Source organism: Bombus impatiens, unplaced genomic scaffold (assembly GCF_000188095.3).
Source record: "Bombus impatiens unplaced genomic scaffold, BIMP_2.2 scf_0197, whole genome shotgun sequence".
NCBI lineage: Eukaryota > Metazoa > Arthropoda > Insecta > Hymenoptera > Apidae > Bombus > Bombus impatiens.
The window spans coordinates 1,500,945-1,521,835 of NT_176616.1; the positions used below are offsets into that span (position 1 = coordinate 1,500,945).

Consider the following 20,891-nt stretch of genomic DNA (forward strand, 5'->3'; position numbering starts at 1 on the left):
TTTGAGGCTTTGTTTTCGAGAAAATCGACTTTGAATTTTTGCTCGGTACGCGTACACTTTATCACGTCTCATTATAACGGATCTCACTGTAGATCGTTGTCTCGTTTGACGTTATGTTGATAAACACTTCCAATGTGACCGAAGTGTTTTCCTACCTATTAACTTACTATTCGACTTTTATCGCTATCCACTATCAGTACCTATTAGTCTACCATCATGTCTACATACAGCAATCAGGAATATACTGACATGATACTTTTGCTAGGTGCGTGTAATGGTAATGCATCAGCCGCAGCTGATCATTACAGACACCGGTATCCCAATCGTCGACATCCTGGCAAACGTGTTATTCAAAGAGCAGAACGAACCCTCGACGAATATGATTCTTTTGAAAAACTTAGACGACATGGTGGTCGTCGACGACGCGGTAGTGTAAATGTTGAAGAGCAAATACTAAAGGACGTTTTGGAACATCCTGACATAAGTGCAAGAAAATCCTGACATAAGTGCAAGTGCAATGTTTTGGAACATCCTGACATAAGTGCAAGAAACCTTTCTTTGCGGTATAATCTCAGTTGCTTCACGATTCTTCGAATTCTACACGAAAACAACTTACATGCTTATCATATCACCAGAGTACAAGGACTCATGCCTCATGATAAGATTTCGTGAAAGGCATTTTGTCATTGGTTGCTTCAACAGCATGCCAACGATGCAGAATTTCTGTTAAAAATTTTATGGACCGATGAAGCGAAATTTACAAGGAACGGCATGTTCAATGTCCATAACATGCATAATTGGCAAAATGAGAATCCTCACTCTATTCTTGAAACACATTTTCAAGTAAGATGGAACGTAAACGTCTGGACTAGTATAATCGGACATCTAATTATTGGGCCATATTTTTTCGAAGGAAATGTAACGTTAGCAGCATATTTCGATTTCTTACAAAACAAACTACCGGAATTATTAGAAGATGTACCGCTGAGAACTAGAGAAAGTTTAATTTTTCAACAAGATGGTGCACCGCCACATTTTAGTCGTCATGTGAGAGATTTTTTAAACCAAGCAAACGTGTTATTCAAAGAGCAGAACGAACCCTCGACGAATATGATTCTTTTGAAAAACTTAGACGACATGGTGGTCGTCGACGACGCGTTAGTGTAAATGTTGAAGAGCAAATACTAAAGGACATCCTGACATAAGTGCAAGTGCAATGTTTTGGAACATCCTGACATAAGTGCAAGAAACATAATTGAAAGAAAAGATTATTGTAGCCTTTCATACTTTAAAACAATCGAATACGTTAGAAAGTGTTCATAGAAATTTAATTAGAAAAGCAGAAGTATGTGTTCGGCAGAATGGGCAACATTCTCAGCAATTTTTGTAATAATAAACTTTATGATTAGTTCATATTATTTCATTATGTATTCCTAATTTTCCGTTACGGCAAAAACAAACTTAAACTGCGATAATATCCATCGAGACAACGATCTACAGTGAGATCCGTTATAACGAGACGTGATAAAGTGCACGCGTACCGAGCGAAAATTCAAAGTCGATTTCCTCGAAAACAAAGCCTCAAACGAAAAATTTTTATTCTATATTTTCGACTTCTTTTTTCGCGTAGAATCACCCTCTTTCCGCTTGTACCACCAGTTACCAACCACACTGTATATCAAACTTTCATGTGAAAAATATTTGAAGCTGATTGTTTATGTTCCAAACATTGCAAATATTTGTTGAAGATAAAAACTAAAACTTATTCATTATATATATATATATATGATGCAATTTTCAAATGACTTCAAAGTGAAATGCAATAGATACTAGTATTGTGTTATCTTATCTCCTATAACGTCCCAGATAAGCTTTACAGTTAGGGCACCTGTGATGAATATCCATACATTCATCAATACAGCATGGAATTAAACAGCATCCCAACCAACATCTGTTGAAGATAATATACAAAATAGTAATATAATAAATTACTGAATAAATAAATTAAAATACTGAATTGGTAATTGAAAAATATTTTTGTAAATACCCCATTAATGCAATTACAACCCCAGATATATAGGCAATCATGCCAGGTTCTGTCTTTGTTGTAGTATCTATTTCTGCATGGCAATGTGAACAAATTGTATGTGTTGATCCTGGCCCCAGTGGAACAATTGTTGTTACTATAGTTGGTCCAGTTGTGTCTATAAAGAAATAATAAAGTTTTTAAATTTATTTTCTTAATTAATTAGTTAAATTGTAGAGTTCACTATAAAAAAATAAGAATGAGACATACAAGTTTCTGCAGATGTGAAAGGGCTAGCAGGTGGAACACCACCCATTGTTTGTGAATAACTAGGCGGTACATATGGAGGTGATTCATAAGGTGGTGGTGATCCATTATTATACATGATGTCTTATTTATAGTCTATCTATAATTAAACACAATTATGTAATTATGTATAAACGAATAACAATAGTAATAATCCATATTTTTAATCATACTTAGATGCAAATAATTCAAAATTTATATTGTATTTTAACAAGATGTAAATAAGAATAATTGTATATAATATATGTTATATTATATCTAATATGACATATTTTTGAAAATCACTTAGAAAATTAAATTATAGAAATATCATCACATAATCAAGTGTCCAATTACTAACAGAACAATTTTTACCTTATAAAATTATTAAAAATTATTAAATATACAATTTAAATACTACATTAAGTTACAAATTATAATTATTCGTTAAGAGAAATATCAATAATAATTGTATCTTAAATATCAATTAATTGATTGCGAATAATGTCAGGCTGACATTTCACTTTATTTGAGTTAATGTATGACAAGTCGTAATGATCTTTTGTTAATGTTTGTCTAATTACAAAGTACGCCATAGTTCTTCCTACCTTAGTAAAACAATTATAAATTAAACACTAATTATGTAAATAATGTATGAGTAATTTCTAAATATAGTCCATGTGTATAATTTTAATAGGTTTGAAGTGTAAACACGAAAAACGTAACAAATATTCTTATGCACATAGATATATAGATGGCAGGATAGAGGTTTCATGAACATTCCATTGAAATTAATATCTCTGCTAATATCGATTATTTAAAATTTTTCAATTAAAATATTGTTTTTTATTCTTTCTTTTATGTAAATTAATTTAATAAATAATGAATAAGGAATTTTTGACATATGTAAGATATGTACATAAGAAGGTGCTAATAATTTCTTCTACACATGTTTTATATATTTTTTCTATTGGTTGAATGCTTAATGTAAGTAAAGCAAACCGTACTATGTTCAACACAATACGATACATGCAATGTGGATAAGTCTTGAGAAATCAATATCATTTTATGGTGCATATCTATGTATATCTACATCATAGATCAGAACGTGGTATTTAATCTTGTTTGACACAATAAACAATCATTCGCTCAGTGTAAAGAACAGATGTTAGGTGGTTTTATGCATCATAAATTCTTAATTATCTAATTTAAATGAAAAATACTTTGAAGCATTAAAAGGTTATAGAAGAACATAAATTCTTAAATTTTATATTTTTTCTTATTGAAATTTTTTATATTAAATATTTGTTATTTGTAACAATACTCGTATCTCATTTTATATAATATAATGTTTTCAAATATTTTTTAACTTCTTATTTTTTTAGTTTTTGTAAAAATGAAGATATTGATCAGGTAATAGTTTAATTTTCTGTAATCAAGTATTAATGAACATATTTCTATATCAAATTTTTGTGGTTATTTTTGACAGAAGTATTTTTTAATAAAATTGCAAAATGGTGTTAAGTCGAAATGATAAAAGAAAAAGGAAAGAAGGAGATTTGGTGGATCTTATGGAGCCACTCTCCGAATCTCCAAAGAGGTAAATAAATAAACATTTTAACATAATTAATGAGTAATTTACTATAGACTATTTAATATACATTTTTTGTGCAATATATGAATCTAAAGATGTGCAAATATGTTTAAGATAATTATATTCTTTAAATGATTTAAAAGGGATTTTATTTAATTATGATATAATATAGCTTTTATTTTTATTATTTATTTTTTACATATATTGTTTATTGTAGGACCAAAGTACATGCACAAAGAAAATTTGCACAAGGTGCAACGACAGTTTTCAATCCTTCACATACTCCTATCAAGGATAAAGAAAAGACTAAACCAGCAGTTATAACAGAATTAATAACTCACAAACGACCAAATACAGAAGATTTCTTGACATTTTTGTGCTTTAGAGGTTTTTAAAATTTTACTTCATACTTAATTAATTTTATGTATCAATAATTAATTCGAATCTTTATATAGGAACTCCAATTTTACCTCCAAGCTTAAATTTTTTCAATGTTGGAAGTAAAAAGGAAAAGCCAGATACTAAGCCAGCACGTATAGCAACAGATAAAACTATATCTTCAACTAGTACATCTATTGAAAATCAAAAACCAGATTCAAGTCAGAAAAGTATCACAAAAGTGAAACCTATTATTACTGACAAGAAGAAAGTCTCAAATACAATACAGAAAAATATTACAACATTTAAAAGTACTACATCTACAGTACAAGCACTCAAAAAGAAATATCAAGAACAGCGTCTTGCTAAACAAAGAATCAAAAATAAATTTAAAACATCATGTGTTATGAGAACAAGATCTTGTACAGAACGAACGTTATTAAAATCTGTAAACAAATTAGCACCCAGAAAATTTTTACCAAGAGTTGAAACTAAGAGACTTGGTTTACGAAGTAGTGTGCTTGCAGATAAAACAAAAACAGGTCCTTCAAAAGTTAAACCTGTACCATCTAAACCAAAGAAGAAAGTTATAGTAAAACAAAAGAATAGTGATACATCAAATTCTGATTCTACATCTGAAGAAGAAGAAGAAGGTCCCTTGGAAAAATCAGTTCCACAGATGAAACGTACAATTCAAAAGGCTGTGCAAAAAAACATATGTACAAGAAGTAAATCTGAAATGAGAAGAATTACACGTTCTCATAGTGGCACAATTTCCCCAAAAAATCTTTGTAGGAGACCAACAAGGAAAACTAAAGAAGCAGCTGCTGTATATATGGAAATTCTTGGACGGAAACTCGTAAGTCCTGATTTAGAAAATGATGATAATGTTTCTATGGACAGTTTTCCAGAATTACCAAATACACGTAAAACTACTCAACCAGAAAATGAAATCAAAACTAAAGTAAAACAATCTGTTACAAAAACAACTGCTAAAAATAAAGATAATAAGATTACTTCTATTCATAATACATCAAATAAACGATTGGATAAGACCAAAACTAATAAAATTGCTTTTAAAAGTAAAAGATTAATAAGAGTTCACAAGTATTGTGAAATTGATAGTGATGAAGAATCTGTAAGTTCTAATGCCACTAGCAATACAAGACCTGTTACAAGAAGAAGTTTAGGAAAATTAAATAAACCTGTAAGTCGATATCTTAGATCTTCTACTAAAAATATAACTACAAGAATGGAGATTCAAAATAATATAAGTATTAAATCAAAATGTCAAGTTCAAAATAATGCAAAATTTAATAAAGAAAAATTTGTAACTAAACGTAAACGAGAACAAAGCTCTACTAAATCATTACCTGAAAAAGGTAATGGACTAAAGCAAAAAGAATTAAAAGATACTGAATTTGAAGGTACAGATTCTGATGAAGAGACATTAGGAATGTTGCTCAATAAATTAAAAAGAAAGAAAGATGATAATGTACAAAAAGAAATTGTTAATAAAAATAACAATCAAGATATTGAGAATAAAATTGAGCAGTCTTTAAATGAAAATTTTGTAAAAACCGACCTTTCAAAAATATCAGATGACGAAGAATCTTTTCGGGGATTTACAAAGAAAGCAATATCCAAAGTATTAAATTCTTGTCAAACACATGTTAATGTTAATCTTCTGACCACGAAAAAGACCAGTGATAAATTAGAAACAGTTAAAATAGAAAATGAACAAAATTCATATGTAGCTAATAAAAAGGTAGATAAGGAATTGTCGAGTAATGAACCTTTACTAAGCATAAATTCTCCACCAGTATTAAATATACCATATAATCAGCATCTTCAAAAATCTGAAAAAGATAAATCAGAGTTACCTGATTTAATATCTGATGAAATAGAACAAGAAATATCAACAAATACTGAAAAAGAATGTCATCATAAAACAGAGATTTCATCCACAAATGTTATAGATATGTCTTTATCAACATTGCATGTAAGGAAAGAGAAAGTAAATATGTCGACTGAACAAATTGAAAAATGGTTAAATGAAAGTTCATTTGCTAAAGAGGAAAGTAAGTTAGAAATGGAAAATGTGTCTACTTTTAAATATGATGTTTGTGAAAAGAAGACTGATGTATCACATTTATCAATTTCAACAAAAATTCAACATTTGGTAAGACCAGTTAATGTTACACTTTCTAAATTAGCAGAAAAGGCTAATGTAAAAGATCGCATGAATACATATAATAAATATGCTCCCATTATAACAGGAGAATTACAATCTGAAATAAAACAGCAGAATGAGTTTTCTAATATTAATATTAACAAACAGAATACATACTTGAAAGATATTAATAAAGGGCGGAACATAAAGCCAAATAAAGATTCATGTCCTGGAGAAGAAGGTGATAGTGCACTAAAACCTGATCAAAATTCTACAGATAGTTCTAATGAAAAAAAGATATCAACAGAAAAGAAAACCATATTTCAACCAAGAAAACCCTTTTTACCAAAAGTTAAAGAACGTAAAACAGTAATTCCTAATGCAAATGCATTTTCTCCAGAAAATGAAAGCAGTGTTTATGCATTTGAAAGTGACACAGAAATCCCCGTTAGTACTCCTTTTAGACGTAAAGTTCGAGAATCTAATAAATCAAACGTGATTCATAATCTATCCCAGATGGATGTAACTAAATCTGAAAATAATACAAATAAATCTGAAAATAATTCAAATAAATTTGATAACGCTCCAAATAAATCTGAAAATAATACAAATAAATTTGTCAATAATGCAAATAAATCCGAAGATAACATAAATAAATCTGTGAGTGAAGTAAATAAAGATGTAGAAGGAATAACAAAAGATAATTGTGAAATGACAATATTTAAAGAAAATTCCATCAATAATTCTGCAAAAAATGAAAATGAAATAGTAGAAATAAAAAATATATCGAATACAACATTAAATGTAAACAAATTTGAATTACCAAAAAATTTTGCAACTTTGGCTAATATACAAGTTTTACCATTAGATAAATTAACAACAACTTGGAGTAATGTAAATTGTAGTACTTCAATAGCTGTACAAGTAAATCTTGATGATAATGCACAAACGCAAAAGCAGATTGGAGAAAGTGATACAAATCAACAAAAAAGTACAGAGATATCTACTCAGACTGAAAACAACAATGAAAATGATGATGAAACTGATGGTCAACTGTTTTACATACCTTTACAAGCTGTCACAAGAAATGGACCAAATTTAGTTCAAGGACAGCAATTAATTCAAGGTGTAGCTGTAAAACTCGGTACTGAAGGACCAAATGGTCCTAATCAAAAAGTTCTTTTAAGAGCAAAATTGGTTACTAAACCTCCATCATCAATTGCACGTTGTCCTCCTGTAGGAACAGTACAGCCTACAACTCGTACTCCACCTAATTCTAATTTAATAACGACTGATCATTCAATACCATCTACTTCTTCAAGTACAGTATCAACTGTTACTACATCTAATTCCGAACTTCAACCATCTACTCCAAATAAAAATGAAAACATGGTACAAATTGCAAATAGGCAAAATATTGGAACTGGATTAAATATAGGAACTGAAAAATTGCCAAAATCACCAAAAACTCCTAGAGAAAGAAAAACCTCAATTGATTCAAATAAGAATGGGAAAAGGTAATACAAGTTGAACGTAAAAAGAATTGCGGCTTCACTTTTCACTTTATTAAATACATTATTATCTATTTCTAAAATTTTAGATGTCAGATCAAAGCAAAACAGAAGGGTTCTGAAATTTATTCTCCCATCAATAATGTGACATTTCCAAGTGCAAAAGATGAAAATAATGAAGCACGATTAGTTGAAGCTCCAACATTTCATCCTACTGAAAAAGATTTCCAAGATCCTTTAGAATACATAGATAAAATAAGGCCAATTGCAGAGAAATTTGGAATATGCAGAGTTGTACCACCACCTAATTTTAAAGTAACATTCATTAAAAGTTGTTGCATAATTAAATGTATATATTTACAAAATATAAATACATTCTTTTCTCTATTTTAGCCGGAATGCAAAGTATCAGATGATATGAGGTTTACTGCTTACAATCAATATGTACATCGTATGTTACATAGATGGGGTCCCAATGTGAAAGAAATGATGGCTATAAAGAAATATTTAGCTACACAAAGCATAACATTAACTCATCCACCTTGGGTACAGTTTCATATTTATGATTTTTTTCTACTTTCTTTAATGTGTTTATTATTTCAATTCTTTTTCTTTCTTATAGATTGGTGGTATGGAAGTTGATTTGCCTCATTTATATCAAACAGTTCAAAGTTTAGGCGGATTAAAGGAAGTGATTGAAAAGAAAAAGTGGCAGAAAGTAGCTGATGGGATGAAAATACCAAAATCTGCTCAAGATCGTGTAACCAAATTGGATGACATTTACTGCAAATACTTATTACCATATGATACATTATCTCCAGGTATTTGTGCATAAATATAGGAAATATAGTAATATAAGAAACTATAATATTTTAAAATTATTTATCAATAAAATAATGCGATTTAGAGGAACGAGGTAAATTATTTGATGAAGTCGAATCTGAGTGGATGAAAAGAGAAAGTAGAGTTTTACAAAGGCAAAATGCACCAATAAGTGAAAATGAAGAAGATGAAGATGATGATAGTTCTGACGAAATTGAGGAATGCATCGTTAAAGTGAGAATTCTAAAATTATAATCATAACCACATAATTTTCAGTTCTTCGTGATTTATATAATATATTGTATATATGAATATTGTATATATAAGTATTGTATATATAATATTGTATATATAATATTGTATATATAAATATTGTATATATAATATTGTATATATAAATATACAATTTTACAGGGTAGAAACATGCCGTTAAACGCTTTTTATCGTATTGCACGAAACACACAACGTATGTGGTTTGGTGAAAATCAACGATCTGGAAACGAAACAGAAGGCGCTTCTGCTGATGAGGTTGAAAGTGCATTTTGGAAACATGTTGCAGAAAGGAAAAGACATGTTTGTGTACACGCTGCAAGCATTGATTCAAGTGGACGCGGTTTTGGATTTTCGGTTGCTAAAAATAGTCCGTTCGCAAGACATCCATGGAATCTTAAAGTACTTACTAATAACGCTGGCTCAGTACTGAGAGCTTTAGGTCCTATAATGGGTATAAAGCATTTCTTTAAATTTGTATAACTAAAACATATGTTATAAATTGATATTTTCTTATTTACAACCGTTTTAATTTTATTTGCAGGTGTGACTGTACCAACACTTCATGTGGGTATGTTATTTAGTGCATGTTGTTGGTACCGTGATCCTCATGGTCTTCCTTGGATAGAATATTTGCATACTGGTGCTAAAAAAATTTGGTACGGTATACCCGACGAACACAACAATAACTTTAGAGAGGCTCTTTCAAAAATGGTTCCACGATATTGTAAAAATAAAACTATATGGCTGCCATCAGATACAGCAATGGTTCCTCCAGAATTATTGGTTAGTAACGGAGTATCACTATGCCAGACTGTTCAGGAACCAGGGCAATTTATAATTGTATTTCCTAAAGCATTTACATCAAGTATATGCACTGGTTATGTAGTATCTGAAAGTGTTTACTTTGCACAACCATCCTGGTTAGAAACTGCTGAACAAGTATTTAAAGTAAGTGAATAACATTCCTCTATTTTTATTTTACATATTTTATAGAATGGCAAAATAATTTTAAATAATTATTATAGGATATACAAGATAGTTGTGAACCATCAATCTTTTCATTTGAAAGATTATTATTTAATATTATTAATGACTCTAGATCTCATATAGAAGTATTAAAACAGGTAAATATGAGAGCTAATAATTATGAGATAAAAAATGTAAAACTACATATATGATTTATAAATAATTATATTTGCAGATTCTAGCAAGTGTAATTAAAATTCGTGAAAAAGAAATAGGTTATCGTAAACAATTAGAATCAGTAGGTCTCATAAACACAGAAAGATTACCTTTACCAGATAGTGGAAAACGAAAGAAAGGAAAAAAAGTAAAAGAAGATGATGGCGACTTTGAATGTGAAACTTGTAGAGCTAATTTGTTTGTTTCATTAGTGAGTAATTCACAAGATGACAGTGTTTACTGTTTACCACATGCATTGCAATTATTTAATAGAAAGAAACAAATTTTAAAACATTGTACTCTAATGTACACATACAACGAGGTAAATATGTTTCTTTTTAATTCAAGTGGCTTTTATAAATAATAATTTTATTTAAAATAATTTTTATTTTCGTAATAGGAGGAATTAAATGATTTGATCCATAAACTAGAAGAAAGAATTGAAGCCAAATCTAAAAAGACTAATCAAATCAAACAAACAAAGTAAGGGGTTTACAAAGTTATTTATTAAATTACATACATAACAATTATTTATTAATCTATCTAATAATAATTACAGAATTTTGTTTTATATATATATATATCATATTTATTATTTTTCTCATAATAATACAATTGTATAAAAAAATTTGTTTCGTAATTTTAAAAAAAAATCAACTTCATTATTAGTATTAGTATAGTATTTAAAAAATTAAATAATTTAATGTGAACCTCTAATGAAATCCCTAAGTTTCAAAATAAAAAGATTACTTTTACCATCTGTAAATCGTACTTCTAATTGCAAGTACGATACCAAAACACATATTTTTTGCATTTTATTCTCGTATATTATAATTATAAATATAAACTATATATAAATTATGTTTCAATAGTTTACAGAGTTATAGAAACATAATCTTATTAAATATTTCTTACAATAGACGAATTCCATAGGACTTATTTAAGAATTAAATAAATAATAACATATAATAGCATACTTATGTATACAAAGTTTATTACGAATACTTTAAGATTATAAAATAAAAATTATAACATTCTCAATATGAGAACATACATATTAAATAAATTTCTTTGACAAAATACATTATTATTATCCTTATGCAAATTAACATGTATATCATAAAATCAAATAAATTACCATAAAATTACATAATTATATGAAGCATTGTTTTTATACTGTATAATTAATTTGTATAATATTAACATCAAATTACATAAAATACGATTTATGAATATAAAAAATTAATAACCTCTTTGTCTACTGTAATGTTTTTGTATATTTGTCCTTATAATATTATAAGAATAATATTAAATAACAATAATGGCTGTTCACACAAATTTTGATTAAAAAGTTGTTAATTAGATATACCTTTTTTTTAAATTAATAATAATTTATAAAATGTGCACAGTTTTTCAATGTTTACATTATCATCTATTATTATGCTGTGTATTTCTGGAAGTCTTGTTATTTGTATATAAATATATGTATATAGCATAAATAAGATCAAATGTGAAAAATACTACTAAATAATAAGGTATAGTTATGCTATTTTTAAGCAAGGAACTAATAACACAGGCTGTAAGTAAATAATTATAAAATAAATTTCCTTTTAAAGTTATTTACTATACATATATGTACTTTGTTTTATATATGTATATTATTTGCACTCTTTAAGTTTTTAAGTGTTTAAATAAAAATTTGTTTGTTTTTCGAAATAATATTAAAAAAATAAATTTATACATAATTTTACATGCATAAATAATATCCTTAAAAATAGGACATAAATAATAATTATTAACATTTTCATTGAAAATTAAGGATTATAAATTTAATAATTAAATTGAGGTGTAAAAATATGTATAAAATGCGGGAAATAGTATATAATTAGATATGGAATGACTTTTCAGAATAAATAAATTTTATGTCCTTGTATATCAATGTTAAAGTTTAGACTTTACTGTTCCCTACGTTGCAATATGTTAGATAGTATCTGAGTAGAATTCTCACCATGTTTAACTGTATCATCTTCATCTGAACTGAATTCCGCGTTTAAAAGATTTGTTAGCGATGTTGATTTTTGAGTTAACAAAGGTAAATTTGTATCGATTACCTCTTCAGTTTTAAAATTATTACTTGAAAGAGAATTTACTTGTAATTCCAAATTTTCAGCTTTTTTGTTCCTATTGGATAATGCTTTTTGTATCGTATGAATTGTGATTCCACAAAGGCACATTAACAATCCTACAAAATTAAGATGACTCATTTGATCACCTTCCCATTCAACAGCCAAAATTAAAATAAATATTTCCTAGAAAGACAATAATTTAAAGATTTGTACCCAAATATTAATATTTTACTTGTATATTCCAATATTCAATAAAGTTATATAATATTATGTTATTTAATATGTAGTTAATTTACCTTAATTATGCCAATAATTGAAAGTGTAAGACTAGAAGTATATGTAACAACTAAAAATTCCATAACTTCCATATGGAAAGCTATAATAGCACTTCCAAATACAGCAATTATAGTCATTGTAATAGTTTGAACATCATTCCAATCTGTATTTTTAAAACTATTGTATAGATGAGATCCTAAAAATAATATATTTTTTTACCTTTTTCAAAAACACAGTAACATAATATTTACATATACAATTTAAAAAAAAAATATAGCTGTACATTTTACATATATATACCTTCAAACCATATCATCACTGGTACAATAGGTAATAACATCCATAACTGCATATAGTACATCATGTCAATTGGACTTTTCATTCCAAGTTTAGATTTTTGCATAACTAGTTGTGTCATAGTCCACCGAATACCACTTAAAAATGATGCTAAGAGACAAATTACAAATCCAAAAACTTCAAATTGTGTTGATTTATAAGTAAACATAAATAAACCTCCTGATATCATTACTACAATACATGATAATGTCCAAGACTATAACAAAATTATTTCTTTAATATATTATATTTGAAGCATTCATATAGGAAATTAATATTACTACCTTTTTCTCCAACTTCAAAAAGAGTGCAAATCCAAGAATAAAAATAATAGAAGTCGATTTTGTCATAGTATATCTAAATAACAATATAATTCATTAATACTATCACAAAGTCGTAAATATATTTTATTTTGTTCTTAATGTAGAATATTAAATACATACAATGACATAGTAATTAATGAAATTGCCCAATTTGATAGACCTATATCAAGGCCACTAGCTATGCCAATTGGCATAACCATTCCTATTATGCTTTGTAAAGGAAGTTTTAATTGTTGTTGTTTCTTCCAACATGTTTTAATACATCTTATTGAGGCAGAAAACAAAAATTTTATTAATAAGTGACATATCACCACAACAAGTGGAAAATGAAATCCCTAAAAAATGAGTGCATATATAAAATAAAATCAAATAATAAACTCTTATAAATCACAGATATCTTCACTTACATATGTATTATAAAGCCATTGTACATAAAAAGTTAAACCTACAGACAACACAAAATAGCACAGAATTAATATGATAATTTGAAAAGATTTTTTCCAAAAAGATACTTCTTTTTTAGACAGATTTGGAAACTCTTGGACTGGTTCGAGAAAATAATCTGATGTATCATCTGTATCTTTCGCAATTTGATATTTTATATGTGATCTTGTCATACTTCAGAAAAAAATAATCTGTAATGACAAATTTACGATATTAAATATAGTATTAAAAATGTATAAATAATATATTCATTTACTACATAACACAGTTAAACATAAGAAACAGTGAATTATTAAATGGTATTTGCAGAATACAATCCTTATTTTAAATCAATAACACTTTTAATTAAGATTCACGATTTATGATAACATTATGCAATGTAGTAAAATATAACCGAATGTTATAACAAATATGTTAAACGTACCGTCTTAGAATTCTTTAAATACATAAAAAATACTCATAAATTGTTATGTCTAACTTAGACATCTGTTATTTTAAGTTATATGTTTAACAAAAGAAATAATTGTGTAACAATGACGACAGAATTCACATTCATTCTGTAAATTTATAATGTATTTAAAATTACAAGTGAGAACATTAGAAAGAAAACAAAATTAAAGTACATACATATCGTTATCACTTACTTCGATGTGACATACGATATACATAAACGTGAAGTCATGTATAAACATAACCTAAAAATTATAGTAGACAAAAATGTGGCATATCACAATCTGATAAATGCATATTATCACAGTAATCTTCTTATCATTTTGAAATTTCTTATGGTGGTAAACTTATTTATAGAATTATCTATACTTTGGCTGAGTTTTTTTTAAAAACCTTGACTTTAAAGTAAACACAAATACTTAATATATCCTTACTTTTTAATAATTGGGTTATTTATTATCCGGCACATCCATTATTTAAAAAATTGACACCAATTTTAATGTTATAAAAATTGAATTTAATTATGTACAAAATATAAATATTAAATAAAAATAGGGTCAATGTACACAAAATAATTGATAGTTATAAGTAGTAATAAATACTGTACATATTTAGTTTTCTATTTAACGCTTCTGATGAAAATATACAAAGTCAATAATCATATATTTTTATTTTAATGTATATTTACACTGAGTAACAACATCATATAATAAATTCAAATATGTTTTATATTAAATTTTTTGTATACAGATTGAATATTTTTCAAAATTATTTTATCCTTATTTACTCAGTGTAAATTAAACATACACATATTATTGTTCTTTATTTTATAAAATATATTTTAAAAAATTAGCAAATAAAATTATTTATCAGTTAAATGCAGACATTATATACTTTATATATATATTACATTCATTTATCAGAGTAAGAGAAATTTGATACTTTTACTATGATTTGAAGACAAGCTCCAGATTTAAATTAAGAAATGTACAAAACTCAATGATTCCAAATATATGAATTAAAATTAATTCACTGAAACATTAATATATTATATCATTGATGATAGTATTTTTCATCTATTCTACTTAATTGGATTGTCTTCAATTCATGATGTTATATTCTAAGACAAATCTATCGTATACATTAATTCATGAATACACATATACAGGATTATTAAAAAAACAGTATATTACAGTTATCCTAAATATTATATAACCAATTGCATATTTTTATTACACATATATAATTAACCACTTTTTATTTATATGTTATCTACGATCACTGCGTCCACCATTTCTGTACCCCCCACGACCACGAGAATTAGTTTTTGTTGCAACAGATGTTTTTGTTGTTGAATCACCAGAATATCTTGCAGATCCCCCTGGAAGTCCTGAAGTATTACCACTATTTCCACCAGTGCTATTATTATTATTGTTTCCACTCTTTGTTGTTGTTGAACTACCAGAAGTACCACTAGCAGGTGTTGTTGAATTACTTTGAATTGTCTATGATAAAATAAATTAATACTAATATTAATAGAAGCACGAAAAGTAGCTACACTCTTTGTAAAATTAGAAATAAATCTATTATTAATATCTAATTAAAAGCAATGAATATATTGCACAACATACCAATGGTTGCCTTCCAGGTTGGCCAGTGATATTATTTGCATTTCCATTATTTGTAATAGTATTGTTAACATTACTACCAGGTGGACCAGAACCACTTTGGTTAATCATTTGTTGCGCTAAAGCAGGATTTGGTTCACTCATGTTTAACTGTTCATTTATTACCATACAAAATTCACCAATTTTTTGTATGTCTCCATTTTTTCCAGAATACAAAGTTAAGCATTGTCTCCAAACAGAAGCATAACCTTTTGTTAATCTTACAATATCCCCTGGTACTAAAAGCTGTCCAGGTTCGTCCCAAATTGAAACATTCATGCATGCTGTACTGTCTGCCACTTTAAACGTTCGAACTTCGCGGTTTTCTTTGGTAATGGTAGGATGACCAACTTCCAGAACAATAAACACTACATTAATGTTTTTTTGACCCGGCCGTATGTCTTTTATCAATACGTATTCCATTGTTTTGACAATCAATATGCACTTTACACTAGCACTCTTTACGAATAATCACCTATACGTGTATATTTGAAAATACGTCAGATATACTTTGTTACTTTACGTACTATTTAATTTAACTTCCCTATTATCTTCAATATGTTGTTCGATATCGTATAACTACATCAATTTCTTTCTACCAGTACTTAGAATGACACTAGTGAATGTTCAAAATATTTGGTTGCGTAAAGTAAGAAAGAAGTTCATTAGAAAGGTAATACGGGTGTTATGCTGTTGGTAGCTGGTAGAATGAATATCGGCCATCTTATTTTAGTACGTCATATAGACACTAGTTTCGCTACTGTCCTATAATATGCGCGTCATCGAAATAATCTGGCAGCAGCTGGTTGTAACATGAATGTACTGTTATTACTACGTAGGGTAAAACTGATACATCTATTCGAAACATCATATATGTGTATTATATGCATATATGCAAATACATGATTATCTATACACAACTTTTATACATATATACGTAGCAACTGCATATAGAATTTATGCATACATTAAATGTATGTACTTTAGTTTATTTTTTTTATAAAAATAAAAAAAAAAACAATTTTACTACTATACAAAGTATACATATTGTTTGTTATATATGAAAATTATATTTAAATCCTTTCAATTGAAACTTTATGTTATGTCGATTACGTTATGTTTTTTAAAGAATAATATAGTCTGTTGAAAAATTGCGAATGAATTGGAAACGAAATTATTTTTCATTTAACAATATGTAGAATGTAATTTAACTGTAGATCTATGAAATTTACCTAGTAAAAGATTCAAAATCTATTCCCTGAAATTTGTCATATCAGTTAGCAAGTTAGGTAAACGCGTTCTACTACTACGAAGTTTGTGTTCCATTCGATAATTATTCAAGAAATAAAAATATTTTTAAAGATCTGCTTATTTTTGAATGCCTATCAATGTTAACCCAGGGAGATAATCATAAGTAGTAATATTGAACTTCTTTTTATTATGACAATATTAGTTTAAGAATAAACTAATGTCAACATTACACTTTTAGATAATGGACGTGGACGAATCTCTGGATCCGAAAGAATTGAAAGTTACCCTCGAAACATATAAAAAATTGGCGAATGATTTTGCAAATCATGATACGATTTTGAAGGTAGGAAATTTTTCAAAATTTGTTTATACTTTATTTTTATAACAAGGATTACTGATTTTAGGATAAAACAGTTTTGTCGTATGTAGCGTATGTCTTAGAAGTACCCGATTTTGAGATTGTTAATTTGAGTTTAGATATTTTGGAGTTATTTGTTAAAAACGTGGATAATTATGTACACATAACCTCTACTTTTGGAGTTCGTGAAGCCTTGGACGCAATTATAAATAAGTACAATGTAGATAAACCAAAGATATCTAAACGAGCACAATGTATAAAAGATGACATAGAAAGAATGAAACCACCAATATATAATTTACGTAGCAGATGTAAAAGAGTTATAGAGCCTAAAAAGTTAAAGACTCATGTGATTGTATTACATGTTCAAGGCTTATTACCGGTAAATACATACAGATAGCATGTATATGTTTTAATTTTATGTATTTATTATTTCATAAAAATTATATATGCATATGAAATAGGAAACTCGTGCAGAGCTGGAAGCAATATTAATAAGAATCAATGGACTAGTTTCTCTGGTAGTTGATGTAGAACATCAGCGTGTTACAATGCGTACTTTAAGTTATGTTACTGCCAAACAAATTGCAGAAGCTATCCAAAAAAATTCTGAGAATATGGAAGCAAGATTGGTGACACGAAATAAATTCAATCAAGAGTATCTCGTTAAATTGGTAAATATTTGTACAGAGCAAAATTTCTAAATTTTAGGATTAAAATGAGTTATGATTTTTTTATTAACAATATATTTAATCATAAGATTCATACTGGAAATAATGGTGATACTGAAGACATGCCAGACTACTTACCTGAAGAAGATGAACAAGAAGATGAGAAAGAGGGAGTTGTATCATTATTGACTGGATTAAGACAAAGTGCTTCATCATTGTATAAATCCACTGCAGAATTTCTGCACAATTCATTTTATTGGTAAATTTGTAAGCTCTAGTATATTAAGTATTATTTTTTATTCTATTACTAATGAACAACTTTATAAAAGTAGAAAATGTTTGAAACTATAATTCTTCATAAACATGTTTTAATTTTTATTTATTTGACATATAATCTCAAGTTATTCATTTTTCATGACAGTTAATATAATACTCAAATATTCACTATATTTATTAAAATAGACTGAATATCTACCAGAAAGTGTAAATAAATTTAGTTTTATTATATGTAATAAAAATTTGATGTCCACGTTTAATGTTTGTCCTCAAGTAAACTGTACATATGTAATGTATTAAATCTTGTAATTAAGTAGAGCTATAAAATATAGAAATTTCAATATGATGATCTAAATGATTAGAACTTTCACATGTTCAATAATATAATAGAATAAAAAACATAATCATTAATTTGATAAATGTGAACAAGATTCAGATCGCTATTTTATGTTGAATGGATATTGAAACAGTGTTATACAGAAAGAAATTTATTTCAAATTATGTTAAATATATATAATAATTAAAATATTACGTTGTTTGTATGTATAGCAACTTTTATTGCTAGTAAGGTTTTTCTACCATAATAATATGTATACTTTGTTGTTAAAAATAGGCTGTGCAAATATTTATTGTATTTTGATAAGTTAATATATATATACTTACATGTAAAGTAACATACTACCACATAGCATCATTTTTCTTTACAACATTTGCTTTTTACTTAAATAAAGATTTCAGATCATATATATATTTTGTTTTCAAATGTTAATGCATATATAAATAATTAATACTTTATAATTTATATAAAAATAGTTTTATTTTAACAAAATCAATTATCTAATAAGTTTACAATGTTATTAAGGTTTGTAATTAAATTGCATATACCAATTATTGTAAATCAACTTTATTTATTTATAACACAAATTTTGTGTACTGCTTCTATTATTAAAGAATAATAGAACTAGTCAGTTTAGCTGCCACTGCACAAGAAGGAACAATTTATGCAACTACTCGCATAAATATAATAGATACAATATGTATGATTATCATAAAGTACATCTTTATATATCTTATTAATTACTTCGTCCAAATGAGCACATGAAAATGTTATATCATACCTTAGCTACTATTTTCTTAAGTTTATGTTGTATTGTCTATATTTACAATAGTATAGTAATTGTCATTAAGGCAATTTGAGTTTCAAAGCAGGTACAATAGATGGATGCAGACAGTACTTTGGACAATTGACTTAACGATGTCGTTTAGTTTTGCATGTGTAATTACGATATTTATTGTTATTAATTTGAGAGAATGAGTATATGACTTTTACATACAGTCCAACACTATTATTGAGTTTCAGTTTGAAACTCAGACAACCTGCATTGTTTTGACTATATCATAATACTACTTACACTAGTTTTCTAACATAGTCATTAAATTAGATTGTTTTCATTTATTGATTGAAAAATGAAACAATAAAATTTATTACATATAGTACATTAATGAAATCTGTAGTAAGATTATTGGTAAAAGTTTTAATGCATCAAAAATATTTAATGACTTTGTTACAGTAAAATAGCCCTCGAGCAATACCTCATGTTATTTATAATTTGATTTTATCGGAATAGCAGAATATTTATTGAATCGAAAAATTATTGTACTGATGTGATCCTATTTTCAGTTGCAAGCTTAATTGCTGTTTATTGCACATTAATTAGATTTTGTTATTTTATTTCAATAATCACTATTTGGTGTACTTTATGAAAATTGCCACAGGCACTTATGTTTTAAAATTTATTTAGTAATTGTCATTCCATTACATATTTTCTAAATTACTTTCAAAAGTATATTTTTCTAATGCAATATTTACTTTTATTTTATTGTATTTATATACAATAACTCTTTGTAAACTACCAAATAATATATGAGTTTATTGATTTTTAAAATTGATTTCTACATGGTGAATTTCATCTATACGTACAAGTGAATGCAATTATCAATAACTGATTTTGCATTCATCGTAGGAATGATTGATTTGAGTCTAACTGAATATTTTTTATTAATAATATGAAATAAATGCAATACATAATTGATAATAAGTTCATAATTGATTAGTTGAGAATTCTACATTTACTAAAAGGAACTATAAAAAAAAATATAAAACATAATGGAATGAATTTTAAGTAATGATTTTTTCTCTTTCAGACGCGAGCATGAGGTGCATGTATTTACAAATAATACTATATAACATGTTTATACACATGTTTGTGTAAATTTTCGATTCTGTTGAAAATATCAGCAATCTATATTTTATATTTTTCTTAGAAAAAATAGTTATTGATTTATGTTCATTTTCTATAGCGTATAATAAATCATATCATAGATAATGATAGAAAACAATTTCATTAAATTAATTCAGTTGTTGAATTTTGTAATAGTTTTCAAAAATAGTAATTTAAATTTTAATAA

The 20,891-nt window shown here is 27.0% G+C and overlaps 6 protein-coding genes across 13 annotated transcripts in view; 3 read left to right on the forward strand and 3 right to left on the reverse strand.

The window, feature by feature from the left end:
* Window positions 1-501, forward strand: part of LOC117151392 — a 1,655-nt gene extending 1,154 nt beyond the window's left edge. The window contains exon 2 of the mRNA XM_033319598.1: window positions 463-501. Within this exon, the coding sequence (XP_033175489.1) occupies window positions 463-501 (39 nt within the window). The remainder of the gene's footprint in view (window positions 1-462) is intronic.
* A 1,288-nt stretch (window positions 502-1,789) lies between these two features.
* LOC100745694 (LITAF domain-containing protein) lies at window positions 1,790-3,113 on the reverse strand. The gene is made up of 4 exons (XM_024366062.2): window positions 2,920-3,113; window positions 2,297-2,432; window positions 2,048-2,204; window positions 1,790-1,951 (listed from the first exon to the last, which is right to left on the reverse strand). Exons 2-4 carry the CDS (start codon window positions 2,409-2,411, stop codon window positions 1,846-1,848), a joined length of 378 nt encoding a protein of 125 aa, XP_024221830.1. The 5' UTR covers window positions 2,412-2,432; window positions 2,920-3,113; the 3' UTR covers window positions 1,790-1,845.
* Window positions 3,114-3,253: 140 nt separating this feature from the next.
* Window positions 3,254-11,863, forward strand: LOC100745817 (protein Jumonji). Its single transcript, XM_003487733.4, has 14 exons — window positions 3,254-3,550; window positions 3,697-3,724; window positions 3,801-3,911; window positions 4,123-4,292; window positions 4,361-7,973; window positions 8,057-8,282; window positions 8,361-8,513; window positions 8,590-8,788; window positions 8,875-9,023; window positions 9,204-9,513; window positions 9,604-10,010; window positions 10,088-10,186; window positions 10,264-10,566; window positions 10,645-11,863. The coding sequence occupies exons 3-14, from the start codon at window positions 3,826-3,828 to the stop codon at window positions 10,729-10,731; spliced, it is 5,802 nt and encodes a 1,933-aa protein (XP_003487781.1). The 5' UTR covers window positions 3,254-3,550; window positions 3,697-3,724; window positions 3,801-3,825; the 3' UTR covers window positions 10,732-11,863.
* A 198-nt stretch (window positions 11,864-12,061) lies between these two features.
* On the reverse strand, window positions 12,062-14,591 carry LOC100746214 (solute carrier family 35 member C2). 4 transcript variants are annotated; one of them, XM_012382900.3, is made up of 8 exons: window positions 14,394-14,590; window positions 14,174-14,306; window positions 13,713-13,940; window positions 13,426-13,640; window positions 13,267-13,339; window positions 12,947-13,199; window positions 12,667-12,842; window positions 12,062-12,553 (listed from the first exon to the last, which is right to left on the reverse strand). In XM_012382900.3, the coding sequence occupies exons 3-8, from the start codon at window positions 13,920-13,922 to the stop codon at window positions 12,200-12,202; spliced, it is 1,281 nt and encodes a 426-aa protein (XP_012238323.1). In that variant the 5' UTR covers window positions 13,923-13,940; window positions 14,174-14,306; window positions 14,394-14,590; the 3' UTR covers window positions 12,062-12,199. The 4 variants fall into 4 exon arrangements, with proteins under 4 accessions (XP_012238323.1, XP_012238324.1, XP_012238325.1 ...); XM_012382901.3 differs by having other exon boundaries at window positions 14,377-14,590; XM_012382902.3 differs by lacking the exon at window positions 14,174-14,306 and having other exon boundaries at window positions 14,394-14,591.
* Window positions 14,592-15,138: 547 nt separating this feature from the next.
* LOC105680466 (SOSS complex subunit B homolog) lies at window positions 15,139-16,584 on the reverse strand. Its single transcript, XM_012382904.3, has 2 exons — window positions 15,831-16,584; window positions 15,139-15,704 (listed from the first exon to the last, which is right to left on the reverse strand). Exons 1-2 carry the CDS (start codon window positions 16,287-16,289, stop codon window positions 15,468-15,470), a joined length of 696 nt encoding a protein of 231 aa, XP_012238327.1. The 5' UTR covers window positions 16,290-16,584; the 3' UTR covers window positions 15,139-15,467.
* An 80-nt stretch (window positions 16,585-16,664) lies between these two features.
* Window positions 16,665-18,950, forward strand: LOC100746332. Of its 5 annotated transcripts, none has more exons than XM_033319616.1 (5): window positions 16,665-16,706; window positions 17,356-17,460; window positions 17,522-17,857; window positions 17,940-18,149; window positions 18,236-18,950. In XM_033319616.1, exons 1-5 carry the CDS (start codon window positions 16,680-16,682, stop codon window positions 18,407-18,409), a joined length of 852 nt encoding a protein of 283 aa, XP_033175507.1. In that variant the 5' UTR covers window positions 16,665-16,679; the 3' UTR covers window positions 18,410-18,950. The 5 variants fall into 5 exon arrangements, with proteins under 5 accessions (XP_033175507.1, XP_033175508.1, XP_012238381.1 ...); XM_033319617.1 differs by having other exon boundaries at window positions 16,669-16,701; XM_012382958.3 differs by lacking the exon at window positions 16,665-16,706 and adding an exon at window positions 16,742-16,840.
* Window positions 18,951-20,891: the final 1,941 nt, after the last annotated feature.